Source organism: Onychostruthus taczanowskii, unplaced genomic scaffold (genome assembly GCF_017590055.1).
Source record: "Onychostruthus taczanowskii isolate IOZ18803 unplaced genomic scaffold, ASM1759005v1 scaffold48, whole genome shotgun sequence".
NCBI lineage: Eukaryota > Metazoa > Chordata > Aves > Passeriformes > Passeridae > Onychostruthus > Onychostruthus taczanowskii.
Genome location: NW_024502347.1, coordinates 972,345 through 987,564, shown reverse-complemented (window position 1 = coordinate 987,564; position 15,220 = coordinate 972,345). Strand labels below are relative to the sequence as shown.

Sequence of the window (15,220 nt, the reverse complement as noted above, 5' to 3'; positions counted from 1 at the left end):
TATCTTTTTTTTTTAAGATTGCAGAGTTAAAACAAGTTGAACCAGTTGCTGTTAAGTTAGCTTCATTGTTAAGAGTTCTTCTTCAATTACCTGTTAATGGTTGGTGATTAGCCATCCTCCCCCTGATGCTTGCCAGGGAGTGACACCCTGCAGGTACCAGGAAAAGGGTGTCACATCAGAGCTAGTATGCAGATCAGAATGCATTTCACTGAATTTTGTAACTTTACAGGAAAAAAAAAGCCTAAAAACAACGAGCCAACATAGAATTAGGGGACCTAGGTGATGTCTAAGGATGGGGAGCGTAGTCCAGTGCCTGCTAGGATCCTTTTTGCTTCTCACCCTAACCTGAAAGGATGTTGACTAGAGAGAGGACCCCAGGTGTTGGACCGAAAAGGTGGAATCTCCTAATCTCCGGTGAGGATGGAAGCCCCAGCTCTGCCTGCAGACCAGCGGACAGAGCTGCATCATCCTCCTCCTCCGTGCCACTCCTGGGAGCGACTGCGGCGCGGGCACGATCCGTCGGTTTCTCCCCACCTGAGCTGATTCTTTTTAATAAAGGCATCAAAAAAGGAGAGAGATCTCCTGCCCACTTATTTCATTCTGGCACTCTAGTTAAAAGCTCAAATTTATGCCTGAAGAGAGATCCGGCCAACAACAAATATACAGGAGAGGAAATAAGGTTGTCTCCAAAGGAACTGGTTCAAAAAATGCCTGGCCCACATGTCATCATGTAAAGTGATAATGCAGCATGAAAAATATACCAAAAAATAGGTCTCCTAACAAAGATGTAGTTACTTAAAGAAAGATGTGTCACTTAAAAAGGGATCATGATTTTAGAAGGACGGTGTGGAGGTCATAGAAGACCAGCGAGGCCTTTCCTCGCCATCAGGAGAGAGCAGCTGCTGCCTCCATCAGCAGCAAAATAAAACCTGCCGAAGCAACTGGCCTGTTTTTCCCGTGAGGGAGAAGGGAGCCCGGTGCCAGAGGAGCCCGCAGTGCCCCGCGGGGACAGAGGGGCACTCAGCCCAGCGCGGTCTCTCCCGGCTCCGGCGGGCGCACGGAGGCCTCGCTGGCCCCGCAGGCCGCAGCGGCGCTGAGCCGGGACACGGCGCAGCACGGCGGGCAGCACTGTCCCCTGGCTGCTCCCTGCTGCCAGGGTTCACAGAGGGGCACGGGGCACAGAGCCCTGCGCTCAGAATAGGCACTGGGCTGCAGCTTGCACTGCGTGAAGCATCACACCGGGCCCTGCACCACCCGGGGCACAGCGAGCGCCGAGCGGCACAAAAGCTGCTTTGTCCCCTCTGCACGGCTGCAGTGGACACCTGTAGCTGATCCAGCCTGAAAACTGCAGGTCCTCCAGCTCCCACTGCAGATACTCTGTCCCACAGGACAAAACATGCAGGGGCACAGCGAGCGCCGAGCGGCACAAAAGCTGCTTTGTCCCCTCTGCACGGCTGCAGTGGACACCTGTAGCTGATCCAGCCTGAAAAACTGCAGGTACTCCAGCTCCCACTGCAGGTACTCTGTCCCACAGGACAAAGCTAGAAACACATGCAAGTTAAGGTCCAGCTTTCTCTTTCTCTGTTCCTCCTCCCCCCCTTCTCTTTCAAAGGAAGATGACTGAGCTCAGCAGCTCAGAAAAAAACGATGGACCCCCTGCCTCAATCCTAAAGCTCCTATAAGCACCTGAAATGGCATTTGTGCTGTATTACAGCAAGACTCTTTAAACCTTGCTGGTAAGTTTCTGAAATCCCATTCATTTATGTTATCCCAGTTTGAGTGCCTGCCTGTGGTGTTTGTAACTGACTTAGTTTAATCTAAGCAGATTTAGCTCTAATAACTAGAGCTCACTAATGCATATTGCAATTATGTATCACACTGGGAAATCCTATCCCCCAAGCAGAAACATTGCTGCCTCCCAGTAGTGGAAGCAACAAATACTAATCTAAAAAGATCCCCAGATGTTCCAGACGCTGCTCGCTCCCATTCACAAGTAACTTCTTCTATGGCATTCAAGAAGGCAAAGCTTAAGCAGCACATTTTATTCCAGTTTTAATGATATATGGATTTAATTCAGGATTCCTGGTAACACTCCCACTGAACTTTCACATTTGTCCTCCATCCATTTTCTCTGCAGTGAATGCTCTTCATTAGAAGCAGCTGCTCCCCATTTGCTCTTTATGAAACGTATGAGATAACAAAAACGTTTAAAGTGGATTTTTGCCTTAGAACAAAATTACTTTTCTGTCTGTCATAAACTAAAGGAAGTGAGTCTGAGGGGAAGAATTATGCAGCAACAAGCTCCAAAGTTTGCAGAAGTAAACTGATGGGTTTTAGACTGCTTCTCCATAACCTCAAGTATTTCCCTTTAATTTTCCAGGTGTTTTGTGTGAGGCATCCTGGTTGGTTACTTACTGCACGTGTGTATCTGATGATTGATTGATGGGAGAGTTGATATCCATTTCAATCCCTGCTAAACCCTAGTGTTCCATCACAACAGAAAATCTGGCACTCATGGTCCCTGGCCCATACACAGAACAGCACCACATATAAAGCACTGGTATGGACACACTAGATCAGTCTTGTTCAAAACCGTTAGAAAAATATCTCAGTGCTGGTCAGCTTTGTGCCTAATCTGCACCTCCTAGCACAGATTAAATCAACTCTGCATAATGCCTACTGGACAATTCAACAAAAATACCATTCTCAATCCACATTTGATCCTTAACAACATGGAAAATGGACATCAACAGAGGAGCTCAGGTCTAATATTAATGATCATGCAGCTTGAAGGACAAGGTCTATGTTAATTCCACTGAACTTTGAGTACTTTGACAAGACATCCAAAATCAGCAGCCACCTTATATCAGACTTCCACTATAATCAAAGGAAAGCTGTACCTACCTCTAGAATGCTATTTAACTTAGCTGATTTTCCACCTGAATGTGCTTGCCTCTCCCTACTGACCACTAGAAGGGCCCTCAGGCAATAACTCAGTACTACAGTCAGACAGTAAAGTCTGGAACTGAGCATGGGGTAACACTGCATCTTTCCTAAGTTTTATAGGAACATGAAAAGCTGAGAAGGAAAAAAAATCATGTAAACCTCTATCTTGCATTAAAGCCAGGTAAATATAATTTGAAATATATTACAAAGAACACTCAGAAAATAAGAAGTAACAGTAGTCAAGAGAAGTCTCTCTGTATATGTGATTTGTCTCTAAGGGGAATGCTCTTGTTCTGCCACAGAGCAGTGCTGCTGAACAAAACCTGAAAGCACCTCCCTCTCAGAGGATCTGGGTTCTTTACAGCTCAAATACACTCAGTCAAAGTATGAACCCACCCAAATTAACCAAAACCACTCCCTTTGACCAGAGGGCACCCTGCCCCCCCTCCATGCTCACTGCAGGTGTTACCTGCCATGAGAAATGCCACGCCAGCACAGTTCCTTGCTATCCACCATTTGTAAATCCACAGCAGCAAAATATCACAGGAATAAACTGCACTGGTTCAAGGGAGATGAAGCCTTTCAATATGCCTCTAACCTAAAGCTGCCTTTCAGGACAGCAAGTAGAGTTTTATTAGGCAGCTCTATGTGGTGATCTGTGTGAAATGAGCCTCAGATCCCAGTGACTGTTCTCCTAATGCATCTGTGTGCTGATGGCCTGATGCACTGTGAGGACAGACCTCTCATCCTCCGGGACAACAGGATGTTTTACCAGCAGGGAAACAGGCTGCACGTGTGGATTTGCTACCCGTAAAAGCACTTCTTCTGAGAAGAGTGAAAACTTCACTCTCAAGGGCTGTAAACATCATAAACACTGGAAACATTTCAAAGTAAAGGCACAGCTGCCTTTGTCACTATCCCTTTGGCACATGTCACCCCTGAGGTGTCCAGCAAACATACTCTCATATGGAAATGTACTGTTTTGTCCCTGAGCTGGTAAATGAAGGTTTGTAAGCAATGCTGCTGAAATCCCTGTCAGTTATGCAAGTCACCTCTTCTCAAGGCAGATGCTGTAGGCTTCTCAGCTTACCCCTTTGATTTCCACCTTCCTCTACATGAGCTACCACTCACAACTCGCCAGCTAGCAATTTGTTTTCCTAAAAATATTAGAAAGGCAAAGGAAAATAAAGACCCTCATGGAGAAAGGATTTTTCCCTAAAAAGAAAGTTTACAGAAGCACATCAACACATGAAAAACACACCTGATCAAAGTTTGTATTTTAGAAGACAACATTGCTGCAGCCTGTGTTGTATTTATAGGGCTTTTTGAAGCTACTTACCATGAAACAATTTCCTTTCTTTTAAAGAGAGCACTTACCCAAGTGAATAGAGACGGCATTTCTTGCTTCTGATTCGGTGGATGAGGCTAAACCTCTCATCAAGACAGACTGACCAGGGCTTTTTTGTGGTTTTGGAGTACCCTTTCAAGCTGTTCAGGTTCATGTGTTCACATGAAATCTGTTGAAATCAAAGGATATTTGATTTTAAGAAGGGACTTTTAACTTGTTTTTAATTTGCCTTCTGGGGGAGAAATGGAAAAAAGAAAAATGTTCATTGGTTTAAGTCTTGTTGTCAATCTGATACACAGCTACAAAGACTTGATGATTTTTTTTCCTTGTTTGTATGTTCCGCTTGGTGAAATTTAAGGCTTACATAATTCCCCAGAGAGAAATGCAGTTTGAAAAGCAAATAATTAAGCATTAGTACTACACCCAAATTCTTTTTTTTCCATGAGGAAAAGATGTTTCAGCATTCAAATGTTTAAATTTTTTCTTTTCAAACCTTGGAGTGGAGTCTGCATCCTGAATAATGTTGAAATCAAGACTGTAATTACAAAGTTGCAGTGCCTCTGCAATGTGTACCTTACCCAGAGCATTCTGGATCTCAGCTCCAGAAGGGATTTAATCTTTACCCCAACCTCCAACAACAATGGGATTTAAGCAAGTGTGTAACTAAACAGAGGAATCATAGCATCTCTGCTGAGCTGGCTTGGACATCTAGAGACTAAAGCCAGAATAAAAGCCCTGCAAAAGAAGAGATAGAGACCCTGCAGGGAGGAACACCGTAAGTCAAAGCCCTTGCACAGACCAAGAAAGCAAAGACTGAAAATGCACTGGTTTCATCAGAAACCTGGACGTGTCAAAAATCACTGAGGGGTGAAGTCAGCTTTGCCAGCAGCTGAACAGCAGCCTGGAACAGCCAGACCCACAGACACTGAGCCAGCAAAGCCATGGCTCTGTGAGTGACACCCTACAGAGGAGCCCTGCCTGCAGCACCAGATCTGCCTGTCCACCCAGCAGCTCAGGCCAGAACTTCACCCCCAGGCCACCACATTCCACTCCACCTTCTTCCTCCAAAACCACTCTGGAAAAGGCATTCACAGAGCTAGAGAGTGCTGCACCCTTTGCAGAACACACGAGCCAGAGCGCAGCAGTCAATGGAGAGCTGGTACAATTCACCATGGCTCTCACCATAGCAGTGGCAAGGAGGCAAGGGGAAGCAGAAGGAAGCACCAAAGCTGTGGCTGCTCCTGCCCAGGAAAGGCTGCACTGCTCTGCACCAGCATCAGCATCCACAGTTTGTTCTTGAAGGGCTTCTCAAACCACACAGCCCAGCCATCAGTCAGGGGTTGCAGGGCACAGGTTGCTACCACGCAGATAAGAAAGCAAAGACTGAGAAGAGCTGCAGGAACCCAGCCGGTCCATCGTGATGAAAAGTTGTTCTTTGGGTCCAGTACCAGCCCTGGCTGCAGGAATGGAAGCTGGCACTGTCAGAAAGGCAACAACTAAAATGGTAGAAAGGACAAAACCAGGTTAAATATCAGCCCTGAACAGAGTGTTCTCATCTTGCTCCTTTCCTTCTTCTACAGCAGATTGCAGAGGCTCAGTTCTCAGTCTTAGCCAAACTAAAAAGCACATCTCTGATCCTACCTGGAACCACAGAAATGGAGCAATTTTACACAGAGGTGAGAGCAAAACCTGGAACCCAGCCTTTAGTGTGGCAGGCACTCTCCACCACATACCTTACAATAAGTAAATAAAATTCTCATTCTTCAAGAAGTGTATGCTCTGAAAGATCATTACCTGGAGCTTTACATTCAAAGAGCTGCACACTGCATCACCACCTCCCTGCTCCTGCTTGGCTCATAGAAAATTCCTAAAAGCAAATACAGCATCTCTTCATGCTGTTCCCAGGATTCACAAAGTTTTAAGCAAAGATTTGCACTGCACCCCACTACCCATTTCCCTTCAGTCACATAACAATCAAGGAATAAATGGCACTGCAATAACAAGCACTAATTTAAGACACAGAAGAATAATGTACTCTCTACAGAAAACTAAGATTCTGCAATGCTGCCACTTAATTGACTCATGGCATTATGAGCAATTACAACAGTGAGAATTTGAAGCAATTTTAACAGCTCTTGCTACTGAATAGCTCTTGCTATATTAAAAAAAAAAAAAAAAACAAAAAAAAAAAACCCTCCCCTTAAAAAAAAACACAAACTCCCCCCCTCCCCAAAAAAAACCCACAAACACACACAAGTAACAACTGAATTTTTTTAAAACCCAAACCAAAATAACGCCCTTGCTACTGAATAGACTTTTGTATATTAAAAAAAAAAAAAAAAAAAACAAACCCAAAAAAAACTCCCCTTAAAAAAACCACAAACTCCCCCCCCCCAAAAAAAAAAAAAAAAAAAACCACACACACAAGCAACAACTAATTTTTTTTAAAACCCAAACAAAAATCAAACCCTGAACAAGAAAGATGCCCCCAAAAAAAACCCACAAACACACACAAGTAACAACTGAATTTTTTTAAAACCCAAACCAAAATCAAACCCTGAACCTGCCTTTAGCACCATCATCAGTCTGTTGTATGATTTACTGATGCACTGCGCTCACATCCTCGTCTGGGCTTCTCCTCACTTCTATAATACAAACAACAGAACAAGAAAGATGCTTCTCCTGATCATGAAATACCAGCACTGAAAATGCTTTTTCTGGCCACACTTGACCCTGCTGACATGGCACCTTCCTGCTCCAGCAGTTTGAGCTATTCTACACTAATGGCATGGGGCTGAACTTTGGCACAGTAATTAGTAGACACTTGCTCAGCAAACAAGGAAAATGACATCCCATGCTTACCTACATAAGCAGGATGCCATTTTCAGAAGTGCTCATACCAGTCAAGGTGTTATCCCATCAGTTACTCATCCTGTAACATCTGCCAGGTCAGAAACACGGATTCCTCCCATTTTTTTGTTTTCACTTATGCTTATTCCCCCAACCAGGGTCAGTTACTGTGGGAATGAAACTTCTCACTGAGTGTGTCAAAAGCAATAAACTCTCTGTTAATTGATGTCCTTGTAGGCTTTGACCCAACTAGTGGAGTTTAGCAGCATCTGCCACTGTTTATTAAGTCGCTGAGATGAAGGATGTTTTCAAACTTAATACATCTGCCACAGTCTAAACTTCTGTACGACAAAGCAAGCAGTTCTACACACATCTCTTGCTGTCCCACAAGCATCATCTTGCCTCCTGCCCTCTCAGTGCTGGCATGAGTGGCAGCAGAGATGCCATTTTATTGAGAATTTAGCCAAGGGTACCCATAAGCTGGAGAATACATGAACACCCTGCTCTTTTTTAGAGGTGTTTCAAATTATCTCAGCCTCAAAAGCACTGAATTTACAAAGAATTTCATATGTGAATGACACTTCAGAGATGTTGGCACCTGGGGCTTTTTGCTGTTCTTCAGAGTACGTAATGATGCTGTCAGCTCTGTATTCAAGGGTCAATTGCTGACAGACCTGGGTACCAAAAGCAGCTGCTCTGTTGGAATTGTGAGCATCCAGCACCTTTTCCATTTTTTTCTTACAGGGAATGCACACACAGATGCAGTTGTGCATAAGTGATGTCTCTGTTAAGACGTGATGGCCCATGAATTTCCATGTATGCTGAAGGCTGGAAGTATCCATCAGCACAATCTGGATTTGGAAATGCCATATTTTAAAAAGCACATACACCCACCAATTTCCATGGCTGTTGTTTTTGTCCTGAAAATATCAATATTTTATTGGTATCATTGAAACAGCTTGTCCAAGTTAGGGTCTGATGCCATGTTCTCATTTTACTGGGAACCTCAACTGCCTCCTTTTGAAGTAAAATGAGCCTGCTTATCATACTATCATTGAGAGGTGGAGAGGTTGAATACACTCTCTTGATACACAGTGCTCTGTATTTTTCCATCTGAGAGGGAGAGAGGGGAGAGAGAGAGAGCAACATCACATCTAGAATTTCAGTCATACCATACTCCTGTCAGGACACAAACCCATTTGGAAACAAATAACATGGAAATAATGCAGTCTTTCAAACCTGTGTTTTGACCTTTATATTCATGCTGACCATCAGTGCTAGGTTAAGCAACTTCAGAAATAAATCAGTTTCAAAAAGGTTTGGCGTGAGGTTAATTCCTTAGATATGAGGGAACAATCTGCACCAGGCAAAGTGTTTTCTAAATGGAGACTGAAACTAAAAACCTACCTGAGAAGTGCTAATGTACTTGAGGAACCTTGAGGCCTCATAGTTGAGGGAAGGAGTTGGACTTGCCCATGGTTGTAGTTCAATGTGCCATCTTACAGTCTGTAAAACAAAGCAAAACAAAAAACACCTTAAAGGCAATGCAAGCATAAATTACATGGGCTAATAAACTAAGGAGATTTAATTTCAAACTAAAGCCGTTTCCTGGGGGCTTGTCTACACATGAAAAACATTTCAGAACAAAGCAGGGTTTCAACTACAGTGAAAAAGCATCTAAGTGCGATTCAAAATGATCAGCTTTGAAAGCAGATGCAGGAAATTAAAAAAGAAAGTGCTCCTCATCCAGCATACATGTGTTAACCCAATTATTCTAGGACACTCAAGTAAGCTGTGAGAAATGTGTGAAGAAGACCAAGATCTAAATAACCAAATCCTACATCAAAACATCTGGAAACAGTGATATCATTTTAACTTAATATCTGCCAGGTATGAATGTCCACTGAAAGAAGAACTTGGATTGCAAACACTAATCACCAAAGGAAATCCCTGCAAGCAACCTGTTTTCTTTTTTAAGATCTAGATTTTATTGAAAAAACAAGCTCTTTGTGGGCTTTGAGAAAAGCCCTCTTCCTCTCCCACGCTTGCCTGACAGATATACCAGAATTCTTTGTTTCCCTGAAAAAATAAAAGCGTGGCTGCCTGTAGCCCTACCACTCCTCATTTACATAGCCCCAAGGAAGTAGCTTTGGTGGGTGCTTTCTGTGCTTCCTCAGCTCTGAACATCGGGGATCCTGTCAGCTTTTTCAGAAACACTTCCCACGTAGACAGAGCAGGACAGAAAAGGCCTTTCAGACACGTGCTTGCAGAGCAACAGAGCTCTATGCTCCCACCTGCACCTCCTTCTCCAAATTCTGCCCGCTGTCATGCTGGGAGGTTTAGACTTGTCATCTCTTGCCCTCAAGTAGATAAAAATACAAGCACGGTGTTAAGCTGTACTAAATCAAGATTGATTCCTCGTGGCCTTTCATCTTCAGGCACCACAATTCACTTCTACGCTTGGGCAGGTACTATCAAGCTTCCCTTTAATCATCCTCAATTAACTGAGCTTCCATAATGGACAGGATGGGGTTTCTCCCTCAAAGGCTCAATAAAATACAATGAGAAACCCCACTCGGGATTCCCACAGGACTGTATTTCAGACGAAGTCCTGGAAAACATGTAGGAGAGAGCAATTAGCTGGAGAGGATGGAGGCAGACCGGTGAGGTGGGGCACTGAGCCCCCAGACAGGACTGGTCTGTGGCACCAGCAGAAGAGCCAGCACAGTGACAGCAGGGATCCTCTGATGCCAGAGAGGAATGCAGGAAAGAGAAGGTAAAATTAGAAAAGATTATTAAAGAGGACCACCAGAACAGATGGCGTTTGCCTTGAGCTGGTATCATGAATTGATATTTTTGCAGCCTAAGTAAACATAGTCCACAGTGAATATGAGCCAGGAGGTCTGTATGAGGTTTGTTGTCCCTTTAGGGGTTATTTTTCAGATTTGTTCTGGGTTTTGGATTGTTTGGGTTTTTTGGGGGAAGGTTTTGTTTTTGCTTTTTTTTACTGTAAAGACATGCTGAAAAGGATATTGAGATTTTTTTTTTTCTCTCCCAGAAGCAGACAAAAGTAGCATTTCTCACCCTGAAACTTCCTGCCTGCAGCAAACTTGGACTCCTATACTCTGCACAGCGTGAACCTGGAAGCAAGCTAGCAAGCCAGCTCTGCAGCTGCATGTCCCCCTGACCTCTGCTTGCAGCAGGCAGCCTGCAAACAGCAAACAGCAGGATAGGTGCACACCAGGGAGGGAAATTCGTGTAATCTTTCAGAATGAGTCACAGTTCACACGGCTGAATAACGTTTGCAATGACAGGAATGCTGCTGTTTCAACAGGCTTGAAAGCTGAAATGAAAATGAAGACTGACAATTGTTTTCAGAGGGAAAAAAAAAGAAAAAAATCCAAACAATAAAAAATCAAGCACACAAAAAGACCCCACCAAACCAAACAAAAAAACCCACAAAAAAAACCAAAACAAAACAAAACAAAAAAAAATCCAAAACCAAAAACACCAACCATCCAGATACCTAGACAACTGTGCCCAGTTATTCTGAAATCTATTTGTGTGAGAAGTAGCTGAAGTAGCTCATTAAGTAGAGGAATTGCAGGGTGACCATTGTGGACTATTCAGCAAGAATTCCTTCTGCACAGAGCTGACAGGGAAGAAAAAGATTCTCTATAATGAAGCACATGAATGAGATTCTTTTTCAGCAGAGAGCAATGTCCAAGAGCCACTGCAGCTTACACTCGGGTTCTTAAAATCTTAAAGACAGTAAACTGCCTTCCCACTGACTCCAAACTATTGATAAACACATGGAAATGAAATAAAAACCCCAGTGACTTACTAATGAAGTTTCACTAAAAAATCAGGGGGGGAGGGGGAGGAAGGAAAAAAAACCAAATCAGAAAGACATCAAGCTTTTGTATAGTTCTTTAAATTTAGGAGCAATACATAAATGCTACTTTTGTGACAGAGATCAGAGCTGAGGCTCCAGGTTGACAGCAATGCTTTTGAATAGTTTCTCAACTTCACACTCGGTCCACGGCTCCTTGGGAAGCAGCAGCCTATTTCCATTCACTAACGAACCCACAGGAGAGCCCTGTTCCTAACACCTCCTGACACCCCCACAGGGTGCCTCAACAGCTGCCTTACAATAACATTCACAGACAATGGATGGGGGTGAAAATCCAGTGCATCTCTGGGACCGGGCGCACAGCCCCCCCACCCCAGAGGGTAACTCACAAATGTTAACAATGAGTTTTGGCTACATTCAGGAATACAAAATATCCTCCTGATGGAGCTGTTCCATAGGTACATTCGTAGCCTTTGTTTACAGTTTTCCAGGTAATTTCCAGCTCAGTTCATAGTGTTCCCATGTAAGCCTTCTCAAATAAAATCTACAGATGCTTTGTGAAAATCAGGTTTATGTAATAAAAAATGATCCTTATTTGAGGAGTCTTCCCCTTTCTTGACTTTGCAATTTTGCTTACTCAGAGAGAACGTGAGTGGGGCATCATGATTTGGGTTTTCTCACCTGTATGGTGGAAATCTCTAGAATGACTGAGACCAGGTGCCTGTGGCTGCTGAACAAACAGGCTGAGCATCAGCTCCTTTCACAGAGGGCTTTACAGCAAGAAGAGCAGAAGAGTTATTACAGCCCAGATTATACAGCTCTGGATATGAAATTCAGAGAGATCTCCCCAAAGGCTGCCCAGGAGGAGCCAGAAAATGGGCGCAGACAATCTGCATTTTTGCCTATCACCATGGCTGTGCTCTCTCCCTAGGGTAAGGATTCATCCAGCTAGATACCATGACTGTGTTTCCCAAACACCAACATATCCATATTCCACAATATAAAGATATAACAGTACTTAGAAAGTTACAATGCCACTTAAAAAAATCATACTGAATATCTTAAAATATCCCTCTGTATATAGCTTCACTTATAGACACATAATTGAAATTAGCATTGTAAGAAAAATCAATCTTCAGTAAGACTTTATCACAAGCACTGTCAGACACTGAATTCAGCTGCTCCTGAAGGGTAATGGATATCCAGAAACTGTCATTCAGAATGGTGTCTAAATTTTCACCACGTGAGATAACTACAGAGAAAAGAAAATCTTAAAGCAATGCCATTGCTTTGTTAAGAAAACTGGGATGAGTTTGAAGGTCTGATTTTTCTTCCAGGTACTTCACACTTAAGGATAAGGACTGATGTTTCCTTCAGAACAATCTGACAGTAATCTGCAGAGACTTCTCTCTGGAGACCACTTTCTCCTAGATTTTTTTTCCCTCATGGCCATCTGTGATAGTCGTTTGATAATCCCTTAATAATCTGTAGTATATATGAGATATACTTTTAAAGGATTGTCATTTAAAATCTGTCTTAAAAATCTGAAATTATAATATAAAATTTAAATCAAAATGTGCAAAGGGCTCACAAACCAGCAGGTCTAAAATTGTAGGTCTGCCAAATGTTTGGCTTTTCCAGCCTAAACTTACACACAAATCATTAAATTCTTTCCAGACGAATCCTAGTTTTAATGCACTAGTTCAAAAAGCCCAACCCCTTCCTTCCCTTCTGCTTACATTTGAGAGGGAATTAGTAAATTTTTCATATTTCCATCCTTTTAAACTCAGTAGCTGTTTCCCCCCGTTTTAATCTCCTTCCTTTTTAGCAGCCAATTAAAATACAGAAACATATTAGCCATTTTTGTAAACAAAAATGGGGTATCCCATTGCCCTGCCAAGCAGTCTGTTGTTTACAAAGACGAAACAAAAGACTTGTCAATATATACACAGATGCCTTAAGTAAATCCTCTGATTAAATCATGCAACAATTTAATTTTTTACATCTGCGGCAGGACCAAATGTGAGTGGAAATCTATCGTGGCAATAAATTCCATCAAGAACCATAAATATTTGCCAGCCATAGAAACAAATGACGCACACATCTTCAATTATTCTGCCTGAGTATTTCAGCAGAACAGAACCTGCCCATGGGTGAAATTTTGCAGGAGTTTTATCAGTTTGAAAGGCAATGCACGGGATTCAGATTCAGGCTGCAAAACTTCAGACATCTACATGGCAAATTTATTAGATTGCATTCCGTGAAAGCTTGCCCTTGTGAGAACAGATTGCCCCCAGATACGATTTACAGAGCTTGGACATAGTTTTATTTGTGGTCCCACTCAAGTACCTGTGGCCTTAAGCACATTAGTTTGCTGTGGTCTCACCGTTTGGGGTTTTCCCCTCAGTTCAGAAGTACCCTGAATAGCGAAAGCTGCGTGCTGCAGCCCACGCAAGCCCTGGCTTTGCAGGACACGCCAACGCCCCACGAGGGACACGCCACCAGCGCGAAGCCTGCGAAGGGAGTGGGAGGGCTGCTGAGGGTGGAGGCAGCCAAACCTGGAACATGGCTCCTCTTGCTGACAGCGCAGCTCCAGCAGCAGAGAATCCCACATTTAGTTTCAGTGGCAATTAGCTGGGTGACTCCCAGGGAGAGCCAGGGGGATAGAAACACTTGTGCATGCAGACAGCCGTCAAGGAAGCTCCCACGGTGGGCTGGGGAGCTAAGTTATTTGACAGGACAGATGAGGCAGACAGGATCTTAAAGGGAATGATTCATCTCACTAGAAAATAGACATATAAAATATGTGAGTCAAGCATTGGAAAAGTCCATGTCTCTCCATGACCTGCAAAGGAATCCTGAAGGATGGGCTCAGAAACACTTACACCACGGACCCTCAACATCACAGAAGAGAAACCCCAGACCAGACATTCACACACCCCATGCTGCAGAAAAACATGCATTTTAGAGGGCTGAGCCTGTTCTTTAACTGTGAGCCTAAAGCAACATCTAGCTGCACTTTATTCTTCAGCAGGGTTGAGTAATTCCAAACGTTTTATGTTTGGGGCAGCAGTAAGTGGCACAAGTAAAAAAACTCCACCCAAAAGCGGAGGTATCAGTAGGAAAGAACAAGTATGCCTTCAGCCCTGGCACAGACCTCCTTGAGAAAGGTCAATTCATACAGCCCCCTTTAGCTAAATGTAACCAGCACCACCAGGGCTCACAGGACACACACTCCTAAAAACCTGCTACCTCACATTGTTAATGTTGGAGCAGCAGGGACACACACAGGCTCAGTCAGCTGTAATTTAAAACACAGGCTTACAAAGTGACTGACTCATATTTAAAGCTCTGAGTGAATTAATTTCGAACACAACTGGTTTTATAGATATTCCATCCCTACGTGTCTGAACTGTTTCTTTCTTTTCTCTTTCATATTACTGTTATTTTCTTTTTTTTCTCTGCAGTTTGGCTTTCTTAAACATGAGTTTTTCTCTTAAGAAACCATAGTGCAAAACTTGCTAATCTTCCTCTGCATGTGTGTGCCTGTATTGAGAGAAAAGCAGTGGGTTCCCTCTGAGGCATCAGGCATTGAGGGAATCACAGGGAAAAGCAGCTGACATCTAGTCCTGCAGCCACCTAAACTGAGAATTTCTACTCCAACAGTGAAACTTCCACACATTGCACAAAGTCCATGATGAACTGAAAAAAAAAATAAATTAATACAGGAAATCTTTCTATTCTCCATATTTCTACTTTTCTGAGTTTATCTAAGGCAGAGACATCTCTGACACCACTGCACACATGCACACAGCCTTCTCCATACCCAGTCACCTCCAGATTGCTCTGTCCTCTGCAGGCACCACACTGGTGCAGTGCAACGAGCCGGCCACAAAGGGAGTTCCTCCCACAGGCAAACTCCAGAGCTGAAAGATCTGCAGTGTGTTACAGAACCACAGAATGGTCTGGGTTGGAAAGGGCCTTTAAATATTCCAACACATTCCACTACGTCAGGTTGCCCAAAATAAACAGCATTGCCCCCAGTACAGACACTGATGGGCACCACTCGTTACTGGTTTGTCATTTAGACATTGAACCACTGACTACAACCACCTCCTTATCCATCCACCAGTCTATCCATCAAATCAATATCTTTCCATGTTGGCTGTGCCTAAACAATTCCCTGTCCTCAGAGTGTTTTAGCGTGTCTTCCAGGAGGATCC

The 15,220-nt window shown here is 43.4% G+C and overlaps 1 protein-coding gene across 1 annotated transcript in view; it reads right to left on the bottom strand.

The window, feature by feature from the left end:
* METTL24 (methyltransferase like 24) overlaps positions 1–15,220 on the bottom strand; it is a 47,524-nt gene that overhangs the window by 18,096 nt on the left and 14,208 nt on the right. Inside the window, exons 4-5 of the mRNA XM_041414859.1 lie at positions 8,552–8,650; positions 4,324–4,463 (exon numbers count right to left, since the gene is read on the bottom strand). Of these exons, the coding sequence (XP_041270793.1) occupies positions 4,324–4,463; positions 8,552–8,650 (239 nt within the window). The remainder of the gene's footprint in view (positions 1–4,323; positions 4,464–8,551; positions 8,651–15,220) is intronic.